The sequence below is a fragment of the Poecilia mexicana genome, unplaced genomic scaffold (genome assembly GCF_051168715.1).
Source record: "Poecilia mexicana isolate PSO_F unplaced genomic scaffold, ASM5116871v1 scaffold_16, whole genome shotgun sequence".
In the NCBI taxonomy this organism is placed as follows: Eukaryota; Metazoa; Chordata; class Actinopteri; order Cyprinodontiformes; family Poeciliidae; genus Poecilia; species Poecilia mexicana.
Genome location: NW_028263385.1, coordinates 24849442 through 24868435, shown reverse-complemented (window position 1 = coordinate 24868435; position 18994 = coordinate 24849442). Strand labels below are relative to the sequence as shown.

Sequence of the window (18994 nt, the reverse complement as noted above, 5' to 3'; positions counted from 1 at the left end):
CTAAGTATTCAATTGTTTACATCTGTGACTAAAATGTGTAAAGTTAAATTGACGCGCATAAACAATAAAACATCTTCATTATCTTTGCTTCTTAAAAGTTGAGAAATGAAAATGATTACACTTATTAATAAATACATATTGATAAGTTATTGGCAACAGCATGCTGAGACCTTCTGTTAAGAGTTTACACAGAACTAAACAGGTCATATCTCTTTATTGAATAGACTGTCTTTTATGGACAAAAGGTGTTTGTATGTATATCTGCTCTTTGGCTGAAACAATACTGATAAAATAATAATTGTGTCTAATTCTGACGAAAATGAAAAGAAAAAGAGGTCTGAAATTGTGATCGACTGTGGAGCCTGAAATCAGAAACATGTCAAGACAAACTGAATAAATTAACAAGAGGATAAATCTCTAGTCAGTCAGATGGATGACTGATGACAAAAATGTGAGTTTACTATATTATGTACATAATAACAATCACAACATTGATGATGGCAATAAATGAAATCCCCATTCCCAGAGCGATGTGGTTCAGCATGAGGGCCCGTCTGCTGCTCTGCACTGCCATCTGCCAGTCACGTCTGGCAATGGCGTTACGAGTCTGAGGGTCAGAGAAAACAAAGAGAGCAGATCCTAAATAAAATCCTGCACAAACACTTGCATCTTAACATGCTCGCTTAATGGCTATAATAAAACTCCAATTAGGAGACCTTTTTCTATGTTTCCTGTCTCAGTTTAGCCAATTTAACTGCCTGGTGTGCAAATGCTGTGCGCAATGATTTGTGACAAGTCTGAAAACTGATAAAATAAACTTCTGTGTGGCCTTCAGCAAGTTAGCTAGATAATCCAGGTTTGAGCATTATATTGGTGTAACCTTCAGCATGTGGTAAATTTCTTGGTTCTACAGCACATTATAATAATTAAAAAAAAACAACCACATAGACAAATAAAACGCCCTTCTGCAGTAAGTCTACAACTACCAGTAACTCTACAATGAACAAAAAAAGCACATTAAACCTGTGTTCTTGTTTTTTTTTTTTTTTCACCAAGACCAGAGAGTCGACAAATTAATAAAGATAAAAAATCAGCCAACTCAGAGTGAAGTGAATGTTATTTAGCTTTGAGCCAGAAGTTTGGACACCATCAAAGCATCTGTGCTGAAACAAATTCAAACCAACCAGACCAGAAGGCTATATTTAGAGCGTAGTCACCCATCAATCATTGTAAAACGCCTTGTAAATTGTTGAGGATCATATTTGTCTTCAACAGCTACAAGGTTCAGAGTTGGTGTCTCAAAAGGTCAACCCCTTTCATCTTTTAGTTCCCTCGCCCATTTCCCAAACATCCCGTAAAATGCAGGTAGCGCGTCAGCGTCATCATGCGCTAAGAAAGGCGGATCTGAGATTGGTCGTCATTCTCCATGTTGAGCAATTTACTTTATAGCCATCTGTCCACACACAATCTACGGGTAAGCAATAGAAATGGCCAATTCCAATAAACGAAGCATACCTGAAGTAAAATAATCACTGTGAATAGAACAGAGGAGACTTCAGAGCAACTTTAAAACTCATAGAATGATTTGTTCTATTTCCAAGATGATTCTAATTTATATTTATCTGTCTTGTTTATATAAACCCTTAATATTTACCTATAGTATAATAATATTAGAATTATAGGTAATAATGAGTCCAAATAAATAAATATGAATGCAAAGCTTTTCAAAATTTCAATAACTTTTTTGTATTATTTATATTTGACTTCAAATTACACAATTTTTTTTTTTTTTTTTACCTCAACTATTGTTGAAAACGTATTTGTACCACAGATACCACGTATTAGCTTCAACTGATCTGTGTGTGGGTCAAACACTCTGATGCATGACAACAATGTTGACAAGATATGAACAAGATATACTTACTGCAATAGAGCTGACAAGGGCAGCAATTCCCAGTGGCAGGCAGCAGAAGAGCATGGTGAAAATAGAGTAGCAAAAGTAGTCGTTAATGGGGCCCGCTTGATGATTCTGCAGTATTGGCTGCACGATGAAGACGCCTGGCTGTCCTGGCTGCGGCTGACCCATGGAGAAAGGCTGCTGGTTGGGATGCTGAAAAGACGACCCAAAAGGCTGCTGGTTGGGGGCCGGTAAAGGCCCCCAGTGAGGCTGCGAAAGGCCGTAACCCTGAAGAAAACCAACATGAAATACACCTTAAGCTTTTCCTCTGTTGTTCTCCACCAAGAATCAGAGGCCAAAAGAATAACCTGTTAACGATGCTCGTTCATTTCAGTGATTATGTCAATGGCGGAAGATCTGAAATCTGAGGCGGTCTACAAACTGGACTCGCTTCCAGCGGTCCCATCAGGAGGAACTGGCCAGAAACTCCTACAAACTACCGTGAAAAGCTTTTTGGAAGGAAACCCAAAAAGGTTTGACCCAAGTCATTCATTTTAAAAGCCAGATTTCTCTGATACTGAGCAAACTTTAGAATTCAAGGAAAGTTACCAAAAAAAGAAAAAATAATAATAATAAAATAAATCTCTAAAAAACATTCTTGGTAAGTTTTTTTTTAATTTTTTTTTTTGGCGTCTAGCAAATAGAAATAATTTTGGTAATTCTATCTAAGATAAAACAAGAAATGTTTTTTCTGATTTGACTTCAGGCAATGATTTTAAAAAATGTGTATGTGTATTTTTATCCGATGTTTGTAAATATCTGGTTTCTACTCTATGTATGCATGTGAGATGCTAATGGTTTTTAATGCAAGACTTCTGGATATTTAAGAAACAACATTGCCACTATTAGCAGAGCAAACAATGTAATTATTTTCAACAAAGAAGAAATTAAAAATCGAATTCACGCAAAAGCATAAGTTGAAAATTGTGAAGTGAAAGCAACAAACATAAGTGAAATCTGTCCGATTTAAAAACAGGAGAATTTTTACAATTTTTACTGAACAAAGAGGTATCTACATTATTACATAACACGACAGTCCGCTGGGAGAGCACAGATCATTTTAAAATATATTTATTTAAATTAATTTCACAGCATAATGTGTGAGCCCCAGTTATTCTATGTGTTTTATCAGTTTTCTTTGTTTTCTATTATTGTAATCCTATACACTACCTGATTGTGTAGCATGGTTTACTCACAATTTGATCAGTGAGTTGTTGAAATTGGTTTGAACTGGAGGACAGCAGATTGGCCATAAAATAATTAGAAAAAGAGTAAATGTTTTGCAGCAGCCTGTTCGACTCCAGACCCAAACTTTATGCAGTGCAATAAAACCTTTTTAAAACTGGGCTTTAAATTTAGACTGAAGAGACATAAACCCGTAAGAGAGGCAGATGACAACGTTACAATGAAGGTTGACTTTTACATAATACTCTGAGATCTGATCGACGACTTTCAGCTGTGAGAAAATTGCACCGGTAACTAAACCAGCCGTGAAGAAACAGACAGAACAGAGAGCTGTGGCTGCATTTGTCTTTTTGGGGGAAGTGAATGTTGAGGCTCAGAGATTAGAGGATAAAATTGTGTTGAATCAAAAACTTTTAAAGTCCAGAACACCCCAAATGTTTCACATCACATTCAGTCACTCACCTGTTTCTGTTTATTCACATAAGCTACTGCATAGTAGCCACAGCTGCTCTGGGACAGTCTGACACGATGTTGAGTAGACATGAAATTATTGAATTTCTAGGCTAAGCAGATATTCATTTAGGATTTCAGTATTTCAGTTTATAATTTTATGTGTAAAGTGATTCCTAATCTTATTCCCACATGTCCATCATGTCTTCCTGTAATTATCGATAGAGGCTAAATTTACTCTGGCCGGTCCAAAGTGCAGCCTCCTCTGCTCTGGTTCAGTTCTTAATGAAATACAGAGGCTATGTCATGCAAAAAAAAAAAAAAAAGAAAGAGCAAAAAAGTTGAAGCTTCATGTTTGCTTCGCTCAAACACCAGTTTACACAGTGTATATATATATATATATATATATATATATATATATATATATATATATATATATATATATATATATATAATTTATAGTATAAAACTAGCTGTTAAATGCTTTGTTAAGCAGAGGTCAAATAAGACATGTTTTCCATTAAACCAAATGAAAGTAAATCCAGATTCAGGACACAGAAACAAATTAGAACAGTATTACTAGATCGAGGAGTGTTGCTGGATGCTGATGGTCACCTGTGGCTCTGTTGAAGACAAGGGAAAAGATCTGTCCCGGAAAGGCGGAGGAGCGGAGGGCTGGTTCGTGGAGGGATTCCCAGCGCTCCATCTCGCTGAAGGACTTCTCATCTGCTTGCTGTGATCCATGATGCAGCTGTAAAGGGTTATGCAACTTTCTCCCTCCTGGTTCTACACAGCTGTGCGACTAGTCTTGTTGAATGTTGAAGTGAGGCATCCGAAATTATCTTTATCTTCAGGTTTACGATGATGATGATGATGATGATAGGCAATAGAGATGGCAGGGCTCCTGTCATGGCTGGCCTCACAAAAACACAGCAGTATAATGAGTGGTTTTCCCTGATTGGTCAATAAGAGCGGATTTAAGATTGTATGTGTGAGTGGAGGATATGTTACTTCATTTCATTTGGTCTCTATCAAAGTAAACATCTTAATAATATGCGTTATTTTGATATTGATTTTGAGGTTGAGTTTTTTTTTTCTCCTTTTCTCCAGTGACTGGACTTTGACTTACATTTCTTACAAACTTCTCAACATCCAGAAAGTATTGAGAAGTGGTGATTTTGATGTCAGGTGCAGAGTGAAAATATTTGAGAGAGAAGCGTGTGTGTATGTTCTAACATTTGGAGCCACATTGAGCATATTGGAGCATTGAACCTGAACGTTTATTACCAGAAACTTTTTCCATTTAAAATTGTTGCCAGAAACACCAAAAGTGATCCAACAGTCAGAAGTCTTTAAACTAACTCTCAAAGATTTCTAAGCGTGCCCTCTTCCACCAAACACCACAACTAATGAAACGGGTGTTTGATGCTGCGAATACACAAAATTGCAGAGAAAATGCTAAGAAAATTCACATCAACTGCACAAAAAGTTTCACCTCTCGTCTCTAGTGATCAGGGATGGTGGGTGTTTATGCATCACATACCAGTTTGAGAATCTTAAACATGAACCAAAAAAATAGTTTCTCAAGAATGAAATAAATGGACGGTTTAAATCAGGAGTCGGATCCACCTGCTTGCTGATCTGAAATCAAATTAGTACTGCGCCAAAACTGCTCAGTTGAAGTTGAAATCTGTTTTTATTTTTGAAACTGCTTTAGATTTCTGTTCGATTACAGTCGGTCAAGCAGTCAGTCGGTTGTGCAATAGAGTGGGCAAATGTCCCAGCCTGAGGTTTTTCTGCATGGAGGAGACATGCAGAAAGACTTATCACTCGTCCTTGGAAGGATGAGTGTGTTAGATAACGGATAGATGGATGGATAGGTGAATTTATTTAATTTCCCTAAAGTCATTTAGTCCTTGTTTGGGTCCGCCTTTTAATGTATAGCTTTGTTCAGCTTTATCTTCTCTATTGTTGTTTCTGGAACCAGCAGGTGGGTGGGTGAAGAGAGTTCATCGACAGGAAAACAAAACTTGCCGTTATCCAGCAACACTAGACTTCAAGGCCTTTTGGTTTTCAGCCGCTACTGTTCACTCTGAGAGATCTCAGTCTTCGGGACTGATGAGAAGTCCACTTATTGTAGTTCAACTTAATTCATTTGATGACTCTTGACTGTATTTTAGCAAGAGATTTAAATTGGTTGGTTCACTGGTGAGTCGTCACTAGTTTGTAAAGCTGAGCACTTTCAAATGTGTCCACCAGAGGGGGCCACTACCTCTTCGACTGATGAATGCTTCACCTCCATTAGCAAACTTTGATACGTAAAATGTACAGAGTCCGAAAATGGATGTGTAACAGTTCCTACAGTGATTAGATCCTAAATATGGAACTATGAAAAAAGGAGAATCTGAGGCTGGCTGGCTGGATGGATGGATGGATGGATGGATGATGGATGGATGGATGGATGGATGTTTTTAACTTACAAACTGACACAGGCCAAGTAATCACAGAATTAAGTTCGTTTTGTTTTATTTATTTTTTTCATACTTGTAAACATTTAATCATTTAAGACTGTACATAGAATATGTAATATTAAATTAACACTCAAAGTCTATTAAGAGAAATGCAAATGATCATACTCATTGTCTGAGAAGAATTTTACACAAGAGCTAAGAAGTTATTATTAAGTGACTGAAAGAATTTTCTTTTTTTATGAGAAATGTACTTAACATATTATTGCATTCAATTTGAGTCACAAAAGGTTTTTCAGAGATTCTACTTTGGCTAAAATAAAATAATAAAAAATAACTGCATACTTCTGATGAGAATGAAAATAGAGGAACGATTGTGATTGACTGTGGAGACAAAAATTCGAAACATGTTGAGACAAACAGATTAAATTAATAAATAAGTGAGATGGATAACTTTTAGCAGCAGACAGATTTTGATGACACACGGCTAGGTGTCTTCCGATTGTCTCAGCACTTGATTCAGACTGACAAAAGAGAGAAAAAAGAGTGAGATGAACTCACTTTTCAGGAATTAACCACGAAATATACTACAACAGCTATAACGATTAAGACATAAGTTCCAATCCCAAGTCCAAGAGCCCCGTGGCTCATTATCCGGGCCCGCCTGCTGGTCTTTTTTGCTTTCTCCCAGTCACCGCTGGCATTGGCTTTACGAGTCTGAGGGTCAGAGAAAGCAAAGAAAACAAAACAAGACATGGTTACATCTGCTCTCTAGAACATTTTGTTGCTGAGGACCTGGGCATGATGAGGCTTGGGCCCTGTCCAAAAGAAGACCTGAGTATTTTATGGTTCTGGCTATCTGGATTACGGAAAACAATTCCTTAGACTTTACAACTCACCTGTCAGAACTTTGTCCTCTGATTAGGAAAGATTGAATCATATTTCCTGCAGACATCACATCCCATATGCCCATTAGGGTACTACATATGTTCATTAATGATACGCAGGCTTTTAATATTTCCCAAGAAATATGTATGTGTCTTGTAAAAGAATCTACATCAATTAACATTAAAACCATTAACTACAATGTATTTTGTTGGGTCTGTGTGCGCTGGAGCAGCACAAAGAGGGACAAACGTGTGACAAAGACAAACAGATTTCAGAAAATATGAACTGTGGGACGTTTTTTATTTTTAATTTTCCCATTTACTTTCATATCCCTTAATAAAATTCAGCACAAAGATTTTCTTTAAGAAATCATACAATAGTCAAATAGAATGCCATCTATTTGACTAAAAGTATTTTATTTATTTATTCATTTTAATTTTTCCAAGTTCTCTGAGCTTAATTGGATTTGTATCTTAGCAAATCCTGATAAAAAAAGCCTATCATTTTAATTTAATTCTTAATCCTCAGGACTGTTTTGATGTCATTCTACATTACCTTCACTTTCTTGTGAACAAATGTGCTCAATGACTTGTCACCATCTAAACCACTGGTAAGTGAAGCTATAGTCTGGTCTTCACCAAATTAGAGCTTTGTGATCAAGGTTTGATCAATTTATAGGCTTAAACCTCAACATGTTACTCAAGTGATAAATATGTCATAGTTCTACGGCACATTAGAGAAGACTTTAAAAAAAACCAAAAAAAAAAACCACAAAGGCAAATTAAATGCCCCGCTTCAGTGACTTTACAACTACCAGTAACTCTTCAATGCACAATAAACTTGTGAGTTCATGCTTTTTTATTTCACCAAGATTGTAAAAACCAACCCCTTGTCCGATGCTATTTGCTCCGTTCAAAGGCTTTGGGCTCTCAACTACTGAGAAACATTGACTGTGTTGAAGTTCTATCCAATCTAATGCTGGTCCATGACTTAGGCAATGCACCAGTTCGGCGCTAAAAAATATTTCCTTCACTGCAAAGAGAGAAGAGTCGAGCCGAACGAGGCGGCTCTTAATGTTAATTCAGTCTTTGGAAGCGTGACCGACTTGGACTGAACAGCTTAGTCCACTTCCGCTCCCGTTGCCAAAACTACAGGAAAACTACAATTCTAAAACAGCGAATAAAATTGATCTCATCGTGTCTGACTTCTCTCTCTGTTTGCTGATTGGCCCCGTAGAAAATCCCTACCAATAAATAAAAATCAACCAACTCAGTCAAATGAATGTTATGCAATAGCCAGAAGTTCAACATCACCTTGGCTTTAAGAAAATTCAAACTGATTAATTGACAAACCAATAATGGTCAAGACCTAAAAGTCCCAATAAATGTGCCATCTATGCAGATGCAAATTCAAACCAACCAGACCAGAAGGCTATAGTTAGTCTGTAGTCACCCATCAATCATTGTGAATTGTTGAGAAACATATTTGTCTTTAACAGCTGAAGATGCAAGATTGGTGCCCAAAATGGTTAACCACGTGTAAAGAAAGGGGGATCAAGGATCACTCGTCATTATCTGTGGGAAGAAATTTACTTTACAACCAGCAGCTCTCACACAGTCAGCAGATAAGCAATAAAAAAGATAAGCCCAAGCTCAAAAGAAGCATGCTCAATGAGGGTATAAAAAACGTCTAAATACTTTTATTTTATCACTTGTAATGTTACACCAAAATGTTTCACGTTTCGTGTTCATGTGTTAAGATGCTAAGAGGTTTACAATCACTCATACTCGGGATGAATTAATTAATTCAGAGAGTTGTTGAGCTCATTTACATTTGTTGAGTTCATAGCCTAGGCATTTCAGGACATGGTCCTGGAGGTAGTTGAGATATGAGCTTTGGGAAAGTCATTGAAGGTTGTCATCTTGCTTTAGCACTTCCAAAACCAGTTCTGACTTGTGTCTGGGATAATTAAAGTGTCGGAAAACCTGACTGTGTTCAAGTTTCTATCTCAATTGCTGCTGAGAAAGTTGTTCCACAGATACCACAGGTTCTTCAGCTGACTGACTTGTGAGTGAAACTCTAATGTAAAAGAAGAATGTAGACCAAGTATGAGATAGATATACTTACTGCATTGGCGTTAAGAAGGGCAACGATTCCCATTGGCAGGCAGCAGCAAACCATGGTGAAGATGGAGTAGCCAAAGTAGTCATTAACAGGGCCTGATTTTTGATTCTGCACTACTGGCTCCACAGTGAAGATGCCTGGCTCTTCTGGTTGCTCTTCCTCCCTGGATAAAGGCTGCTGCTGATCAGGCTGCTTGTTAGACATCCCGTAAGGCTGCTGGTTGGGCTGCTGGTTGGACATACCATAAGGCTGCTGGTTGGGTTGCTGGTTCGACCTCCCATAAGGCTGCTGGTTGGGTTGCTGGTTGGGCTGCTGGTTGGACATACCATAAGGCTGCTGGTTGGGTTGCTGGTTCGACCTCCCATAAGGCTGCTGGTTGGGTTGCTGGTTGGGCTGCTGGTTGGACATACCATAAGGCTGCTGGTTGGGTTGCTGGTTCGACCTCCCATAAGGCTGCTGGTTGGGTTGCTGGTTGGGCTGCTGGTTGGACATACCATAAGGCTGCTGGTTGGGTTGCTGGTTCGACCTCCCATAAGGCTGCTGGTTGGGTTGCTGGTTGGGCTGCTGGTTGGACATACCATAAGGCTGCTGGTTGGATTGCTGGTTTGACATCTCATAAGGCTGCTGGTTAGGCTGCTGGTTAGACATCCTGTAAGGCTGCTGGTTAGGCTGCTGAAAAGACTGCCTGAATGGCTGCTGGGGCTCCCCATAAGGTGGTTGGTTGGGCTCCTGGTTAGACATCTCATAAGGCTGCTGATTTAGTTGCTTGTTAGACATCCCATAAGGATTCTTGTTAGACATCCCATAAGGCTGCCGGTTAGGCTGCTGAAAAGACTGCCTGAATGGCTGCTGGGGCTGAAAAGGCTCCCCATAAGGCGGTTGGTTAGGCTCCTGGTTAGACATCCCATAAGGCTGCCGGTTAGGCTGCTGAAAAGACTGCCTGAATGGCTGCTGGGGCTGAAAAGGTCCCCCATAAGGCGGCTGGTCAGGCTCCTGGTTAGCCATCTCATAAGGATTCTGACTGGACTTCAGGTTAGACATCTCATAAGACTGTTGATTTGGCTGCTTGTTAGACATCCCATAAGGATTCTTGTTAGACATCCCATAAGGCTGCCGGTTAGGCTGCTGAAATGACTGCCTGAATGGCTGCTGGGGCTGAAAAGGTCCCCCATAAGGCGGCTGGTTGGGCTGCTGGTCAAAACTTGAGCCATGTTGTTGTGTAGATCCATAGCCCTGAAAAATACCAACACGAAATACACCTTAACCTCTTTTTGAGATAATTCTTCACCTGGAAACAGAGATAGAAAAACAACATGTATGCATCTGTGGGATGCATAAGTGAAGACTCTGTAAGACAGACTTAAATAAGAAATACATGATTAAGTAAGCCCAAAATTTAGAGATTAATGTTAGTCAAAATTGAGAGAGTTAGTCAAAAAATTTGAGACCAGTCAGAAGAACAAAGCCAATAAAGTCCCCACAAGATCTCAGGACAGCATTCCTCTTTATAAGGCACTGCACAAAACATATTTTTCAACATAAACATATTATGACATTCACATGTTCCACATTGATGTCTTGTTTGGATCCTGGGCGGTATTGTCTCCTTGTCCCTCTGAAATATTTATTTTGCTTTCAGGAAGACTGAATCCATAGATAAGCGTCTTTTTGAAACTTGATATATTTTGTCTTGTGACCCGATCATTACAAAAGATCCTTTTGTGTGTCCAGATACTATATCACTCATAACGCCAAAACCTCAGCTTGGGTGCGTTACTGAGACATAAAGGTACATTGTGTTTTCAGACACTACTGTGAGACAACAGTTTGGAAAGGCCATGGAGAGCATGGCCTTTCCATGGCCGCAGAATGTGTTTCATACGGCTTTGAGGTGATTGCACCATCCAGTGTCACAGGAGAGGAATGCAGTACAGCACCAACACTGTTTATAGTGGGGATGGTATGCTGCTGACCTCATCTTAAGATGTCGTGGGTCGGTGGGCAGAATACGTCGAAGACATCCTCAGTTCCACCAGCATGTCTTGCATTTAGAAAGCAAAGCCTAGAGACTTTGGGTCAGACTCTCCAATCTCTGGCGCTGAGGTCGGTGGTAAGGCTCCCTGGATGGATGAGATTTGCCCAGAGTTTCTTAAGACCCTGGATATTGTGGGGTTGTGGTGGCTTACATGACTCTACAATTTTTCATAGACACTCGGGGGCAGTTCCCCTGGATTGGCAGACTGGGGTGGTGGTCCTCCTATGCACAAAAGGAGACCGCAGAATGTGTTTCAACTACAGAGGGATCACATTCTTAAGCCTCCCTGCAGCGGCGTAGGAAGCGGGGGGGACGGGGGGGACATGTCCCCCCCAATATTGAAGCCAGGTGGATATGTCCCCCCCAAAAAATTGTACCGCAAAATATTGGATTTTGACATTTTTTTAACTAGCGTGCTTTTATTTTGAAGGCGCAGCATCGCGTTACGTCACGGTACTCCCCCTCCCCTCTCTGAACTGCTGAGTGAGCACTCAGAAGGGAGGGAAACAGCGACACAGAAGTCAGAAACTTGCGAATGAGGTAAAATGGTCTGTCGGGAATGCTGCTATGAATATTGCTTATTTATAACGTCTTGTTGTCAGTTCACTTTCATATATAGGAACTGAATCTTTTTGGTTTAATCATCTTAGTCTTGGGATGATCACTCATCCAATATTTAACTGCTAACTTTCTCTAGACGTTTGCTACGCTAGCCAAAATGTCTTTTTTTTATATATATATATCTCATTTCAGTACAATGCCACCACCAACTAAAAGGCTGAAACAGCAGCAGGACTTGCTCAGCTTTTTTAAAAAGAGTAACGTCAGTGTGAGTAACAGTCACACAACACAAGGGCAACACCTGTGTTGCCCTTGTGTTGAAATTAGCCCGGTCTGGGCGTGCGTTTTACGAGGATTTTTTATTTTTTGCGTGGTTTTGCTTCGCCGAAATGGACAGATATTATACCTGCCGCGCTCCTGATCGTTAGTTAAAACCACAGGGAGAGTTAATTTTAATTCTTAGCAGCGGCTAACCAACAAATTAACTTCTGCACCTTTATTTCCTCAAATAAACTGCTGGCTCCTCTTTTTAGACTATAAATAGATTAACACAACATTGACAACTCTGTAGTTTTCTCTGTTCTGTACTGCAAACTGGAATTAAAGGCGCCATTTCTACCAAAGGTCTGGACAGACTGGCGACCTGTCTAGGGTGTACCCCACACCAGAACCTCCAGACCCCACTAAGGGACAAGGGTGTACAGAAAATGGAAGGATAGATGGATTTCTACCAAAGGTTTAGAATGCGTTTTTGAACCAGATGCTTCAAAGCACCCTGTCCATAATTCTTCAACACACTGTCAGCTCCCTGTCAGAAAGACTTTAGTTCAGAGTCCATAAGATAATACTCTGAAAGGATTTTAATGGATTTATTTTATTTGCCTCTGCGATTAACTCTGCGCGTAAAGTCTGTAATGTGACAAATAAAATGTTTTGTTTGATTTAAAATTGGCCATGTTAGGCTCAAGAGCTGTACCTCATTTCTGAAACCATCTCATATGTTTAGGAGCAACAATGCAGGGACAGCACAAAGGAGACAGGAAAAGGAGAGGATAGTGCAACTGGGCTAGAGGCAGGAAGTCAGAGTGAGGGAGAGACAGGAGTGGATCAACAGGTAAGATAGAGTAACTCATACGAGTAGATACTTCATGAGAGTCCACAAAAAAAGTTGAAAATTTTAATCTTTTGCTTGTAGTAAGTGTAGTTCAGGGGCATTGAGTGACATTGTAACTTTTCCTTCTAGGGAGTTCAGACTAGGGACACACAGCTGAGAGACTCTGAAGTCAGTGGACAGAGAACAGAGCCAAATCAGCCACATCCAAAATTCATAGACCCTCAAGCTCTAGCCAACAGAACTTTACATTTCCAAGGAAAGTGGTACAAGGAATTTCCCTGGCTACATTATGATGCAGTGAAAAATGGCATTTTGTGTTTTTATTGCATGGCAATTTACCAGGACAAACTCACACCATTTGGTGCAAAATCCGAACCCGCCTTTATCACTTCTGGATTTAAAAATTGGAAAAAAGCATGCGAAAAATTTAAAGCACATGAAAATAGTCACACACATCGTCATGCTGTTTCTGTGACTGCACAAGAAAGTCATCCTATAAATGCCCAATTATCCAGTGCTTTGGCAACTCAGCAAGGTGACAATAGGCACTGTCTGGAGAAAATTGTGAGCTCCATAAAATATTTGGTACGGCAGGGACAAGCTTTGAGAGGGCATGACGATGATGACAGCAATTTGTATCAACTGTTAAAAAATCTGGCAGAAGATGATGCCCTTTTGGCTAAGTGGTTGCTGAGGTCTCAGAAAGAATACCTAAGTCCACAGATACAGAATGAAATCTTGTGTTCTATGAGCAATAGTATTGTCAGTGAAATAGCAGATACAATCAGAAACCTACCAATTTTTGAGTTTGCAATTATTATGGATGGAACACAGGACATTTCTGGGAAAGAACAAGAAAGCATTTGTCTGCGATACATTGACAGTGACATGAAGCCCCATGAAGAGTTTATTGGCTTGTACTCAGTTTCTGAAACAACAGGAAAAAGCCTTGCTGCTGTTGTTAAAGATGTGCTGCTCAGATTAAACTTACCAATGCATGGTTTACGAGGTCAAACTTATGATGGAGCAGCCAATATGTCTGGGAAGCATGCAGGTGCACAGGCACTGATAAAGCAAGAGCAGCCACTAGCACTTTTTGTTCATTGTGGAGCACACTGCACTAATTTAATTGCACAGAAAGCTTGCTTAGCCTCAGTTCTGATCAGAGACGCATTGGATTGGGTGAACCAGCTTGGAGTTCTTTTCTCTCAGTCAGGGAAGTTTAAGGCAATCCATGCAGCAACAGCACATACAGAGAATCCATCGTGCACTGCAATAAAACCCCTCTGCCCCACAAGATGGGCAGTACGGAGCAAAGCAATCAGAGATGTTTTGTCACAGTATGGGTCAGTGCTGGCTAGCTTGCAGGAGATGGCTTCTGGTGCCTCAAACACAGCATCCACTGCTAATGGACTGCTGGGGCAGTTTAGGAAAGGTAAAACAGTTTTGGGTCTCATCCTTGCCTCACCTGTGATTGATGAGCTTGAATGCCTGAGCATCTCTTTCCAGAAGAGAACTCAAACCATTGCTGGAATGAGGACTGCTGTGAAAGTTGTTCAGACTTCACTTAAGGCTAAAAGAAATCAAGAAAGTTTCAACACTCTGTTTGAAAAGGCGATGGCTGAGGTTCAGTCTTTGGGTGTTAAACCCATCACAGTTACACAGAGAAGGCCACCCCCAAAACGCTTCACTGAAGGAGCTAAGACACATCAACCTGAATGTGCCAATGACCACTACAGAGGTGAATTCTTTAAAGTATTGGATGTTGTAGATGCACAGCTCACTGGGCTATTTAACCAGGATGACTTGCTGACTTTGCAAAAGTTGGAAGAGACACTTCTCAGTGGAACGATTGATGCTGCAGTCATTGGGAAATACCCAGAGTTGAATAGAGAGTTACTTTCAGTGCAACTTCCTATGTTTAGACTGAACTACTCATTTAGCAACAGCGCAGAAGCTGCAGGGATCATTGGTGGACTGCCTGGAGAGGTCCGTAGACTTTTTGGGCAAGTGGAAACTCTGGTTAGGTTGCTTTTGGTGGTCTCTGTTTCATCCTCTGAGGCAGAGAGAAGTTTCAGTGCGCTTCGTAGACTCAAAACGTGGCTCCGGTCTACAATGACTCAAAACAGGCTTAATCATGTTGCTGTCTGTCATGTACATAAAGATAAACTTGATTTACTGGACAAGAAGTCAGTTTGCAAGCAATTTGTGGCTGCAAATGAAAGGCGGAAAAAACATTTTGGCTCTTTTGCCTAAGCCAGTGTTTGCCATCCTTTTATGTTTCCGGCACATTTTTGGCGAATTATAAATGCATGGCTGTAAAGTGCAATTGTTCAGAAGCACAGAGGTGTTGATCTCTACCTAGGGTTATGTGGCCTATAATCTCTGTGCTAACTGCTTTTCCAACAGTTAAAGCACACTGTAGTCAGTGAGTTAAAAAGCTTGTCTATTAAATGTGTATTTATTGTTGGTAAATATTTCTTCATTTTTGATTTGGTTTAATTAGTCATACAGTTCGACAAACTGAATAAGCATATTTTGATTGATTTTCTTTTCTTCTTTTACTTAATGTTAAAAGTGTGAATAATTTGTTCACTACATTGTCTGTGAGGGCTCTTTCATCTCAGAATTTTGTTTAATCAAAGAAATGGTTCTATGGTCAGTCAACCTATATAAATTCATTTTTGACCATTATTGCAAGTTTGACAAAATAAAACATATCAAACTTTGCACTTGTGTGGCCTACTGAATTGTTTTTAATCCAACTGAAATATTTGATTTTCTAGTGTGTATGCGGACACTAAATATGCCAAGGGCTGAAGCCCTTGAAAGACATCTCCCTTTGCTTAATAAAAGACTCCAGTCATTTTGTTTGGTGATATGCTCACATCTTATGAACAAATGCATTATGTAAATTTTAAATGCATTATTTTTGCAAGACACAATTTATAAAGGAATAAAGTAAAAGATTAAATAGCCTTTTTTTTAAGTAGCGTACTTAAGATATATTTCTGTTGAATATTTACGAATCTCAGATTTCCGACATGTGTCCCCCCCAATTGTAAACTTATTCCTACGCCCCTGCCTCCCTGGTAAAGTCTATTCAGGGTTTCTGAAGAGGAGGATCGGTCAGATAGTCGAACCTCAGATTCAGGAAAAGCAGTGTGGCTTACCTCCTGGTCGTGGGTCGCCTGACCAGCTGTACACCCTCCTAGAAGGTGCGTAGGAGTTCGCCCAACCAGTCTACATGTGCTTTGTGGACTTGGAGAAAGCATTTGACCATGTCCCTTGGAGAGTCCCGTGGGAATATCAGTTACCAGGCCTTTTGACATGGGCTGTAGGTCCCTGTATGACCAATGTCAGAGCTTGGCCCTCATTGCTGACAATAAGTCACGTTTGCATATGGTGAGCGTTGGACTCCACCAAAGTTGTCCTTTGTCACTGATTCAGTCCATAACGCTTCTGGACAGAATACTTGCCTCAAACCCTCATCTTGTTCTCTACAGGTACAGGACAGCCTGCTGACACCTTAAGTTGCACTGAAAGAGGGGTGACTGGTTAAACTTAAACTATTACGACTATTTTCAGTGAAGCTTAATTAGATTCATTTTGGGATAAACAAATCCTAACTTGTGTCCCATGCAGGGCAGAGGAAATCATTCTGAAGGATACTGGAGGAGGTTTTGAAAAAGGTGTAGCTTTTTGGTCAAAGGAAATCTTTCTAATTAAAAAATGCAACGTTTTTACAAACCCTGTATTTTTACACAGCAGGATATTCTGTTGCAATAGTACAGATAACTTATACTATTTTTGCCTTTATTGATATATATATCACAACAGATTATGTGAGTCCAAACTGAAGGGACTAAAATACTGATAGCAGTGTGGACTTCTCAATACATGTTATGAGATTGCATTAAAAGTTGGCCTTCACATGATAATCTATCATGCTATCAGTGACTTACAGCTGTAAGAAAACAATGCCGGTAAGGGCTTTAGGACTGACGCAGGTTATAAAACAAAGAATTTGTCCTGCTTGTAAGAATGTAGGATCTAATGGCTTAGAGAAAACCTGCTGACTGGACAAACAAATATGTAGATGGGAAAGAGGCGAAAGATTTGAACTACAGGCACAGCAGCAAATCGGTGAGGGAGGATAATAGCAGGAACATTGTAGATGATGTATATAATAAGCTGGATAGGGAGCATGTGTAAAGGGAGAAGCAGAATCCAAAAGCAACTCCAAAATGAGGTAAAACAGAGCATAAATGAAGAATGAAGTCAGAAAGTTACAATATAGCTGTTTCTGCAAATTTACTACTTTAGGCAAATAACCTGTCTTTTAGGATTTCAGTGTTTTAGTTTACAAAATTATGCTTCAAATCGTTTTCTTGTGCTGTCTACTCTTGTTACCACATATACTCACTTTATAAACATCATCATTACAGTTTCTTGTATTTATATAAAATTACTCTGAACAGTCTTGGTTCTGGTTCCATTCTTATTGAACTATCAAAACCATATCATGAAGAAAACAAGAAAAAAAAAAAACAAAAACAAAACAAAACTCATATTAATTTAAATTGTTCACTTAACTCTAACACATGATTAATATGGTAAGTTTATGGTTTAATATAATTCATACAGTTAGACATCTGGCGAAATGCAAGAAAGCAGAAAAGTCTAATGTTATTTTCCTCCAACTTACCTTTGCCTCAAATCTGTTCATCTGCATCACTGGGAGGGAAAACAGGTAGGATTATTATACTGGGGTATAGAGATGGACGCTCATGGTTACCTGTGGCTGCGCTGATGGGAAGCCGCTGTCCTCGTAAGGTGGTGGAGAAGAAGACGGCATCATGGAGGGATTCTCGCCGTTCCACCTCGTAGAAGGATTTCTCATTTGCTTGTTGTAATCCATGGTGTAGCTGTGAAGATTCAAACAACTTCCTCCCTCCTATTTCTTTACAGCTGTGCTGCTAGGCTGGGAGTGAAGAAAGAGCAGCATCAGAAATTATCTTTATCTACAGGTTTATGACGGCAATGGGTAATTGGAATCTCAAGGTTCTTGTGACTTTCACACCACAGACAGAGCAATCTAGTCTGTGATTTATCACATAACAGACAAAATAAGACAAGCAACCTCCAAACCTATTCATTAATTTTATGAGGGGAAATTAATCATTTTTAGATTGTTTTCAGATGGCAAAAAGCCAAGGTTAGGAACACAATCCTTTGGTCTTAAAGAGGATAATATCATCCTAAAGACATAACGCCAACTCGATCCTACATACTGCACCTTTACCCGGCACTTTCCTCCTGTTCCTCCGCATCCAACTCTTGATCCTGTCCCTCTTTTACAAACTCCACAGCCTCACCGGACTCTTTTCTTTGTCTCAGCCTTGCTGCTGAAATGTACCTTGCTGCACATTTCAGCAGCAAGGCATTTCAAGGTGCTTTACATAATTAAAAAAAACAAAAAAAAAACAGCTTGTGACATTGAATAAACAGTAAGAAAGAGAAAGAGATTTTGGGAAAAAAAAAAAAAAAAAACACTTACTACTTCTGTAAGTGTTGGAATGTGCAATTAAAACAATCTAGAAAGCATTTAAAGCAGCACCATATCTGTGTAGAGAGGTTAGTTGGTAGTCAGGATTTAAATAACTGAAGGCTTTACCAGGTTCTCTGATGTCCCTAATCAGTAATCAGTGTTTCAAAGGAAAGGTAAAAGCCATTTTACTCCTTATTAGTGATGGAGAGTCAAGGCTTTATGAATCTATGACCACTTTAGAAACATGGTGTTAAAAATTACTTCACTGGTCAAAATGTCATTTATTTTGACCGAGGGTGACACCTGCTGGCAGAGTGTTTCCTGTTATCGTATGTGAATTGATTGTTTATCTAGAATGATTTTTGATTAATCTTAACACGACACTAAATTCTTAATAGAACCTCTCAATGAGCCTTTGTTTTATTTTTTATTGCTTATATAAACAGGCACTTTGCTCCTCAGATTTCAATTTGGAAACTCATTTTCCCACTTATTCGTGCAAAGTCACAGGGTGCTGGTGACCTGAGTGAAGCTGACCCTCCACTTTCTTCAAATCAGACAAAAATGGTGTCAAATGTTTGTGCTGCATTTGTGCCTCAAAAATCTTTGTGCCGCTATCATTTTAAAGACATTAATAAATGTTTCCAGAGGTCATCAAAGG

At 39.5% G+C, this 18994-nt stretch overlaps 2 protein-coding genes across 3 annotated transcripts in view; one reads left to right on the top strand and one right to left on the bottom strand.

Moving 5' to 3' along the window:
- LOC106909919 (uncharacterized) overlaps window positions 1-18994 on the top strand; it is a 47219-nt gene that overhangs the window by 9252 nt on the left and 18973 nt on the right. For both annotated transcript variants that reach the window (XM_088014019.1, XM_088014020.1), the window contains exon 2: window positions 2292-2430. In XM_088014019.1, coding sequence (XP_087870145.1) covers window positions 2297-2430 — 134 coding nt within the window. In that variant the 5' untranslated portion in view covers window positions 2292-2296. The remainder of the gene's footprint in view (window positions 1-2291; window positions 2431-18994) is intronic.
- On the bottom strand, window positions 9028-17736 carry LOC148155096 (uncharacterized). Its single transcript, XM_088013926.1, has 2 exons — window positions 17551-17736; window positions 9028-10305 (listed from the first exon to the last, which is right to left on the bottom strand). Exons 1-2 carry the CDS (start codon window positions 17701-17703, stop codon window positions 9028-9030), a joined length of 1431 nt encoding a protein of 476 aa, XP_087870052.1. The 5' UTR covers window positions 17704-17736.

Bases quoted from the DNA above. Each gene is read 5' to 3' on its own strand.
- LOC148155096 (XM_088013926.1), bottom strand. From the start codon at position 17,703: ATGGATTACAACAAGCAAATGAGAAATCCTTCTACGAGGTGGAACGGC. The intron at 10,306-17,550 runs GTATAATAATCC...GGTATTTTTCAG, and splicing joins GCGTCCATCTCTATACCCCA to GGCTATGGATCTACACAACA.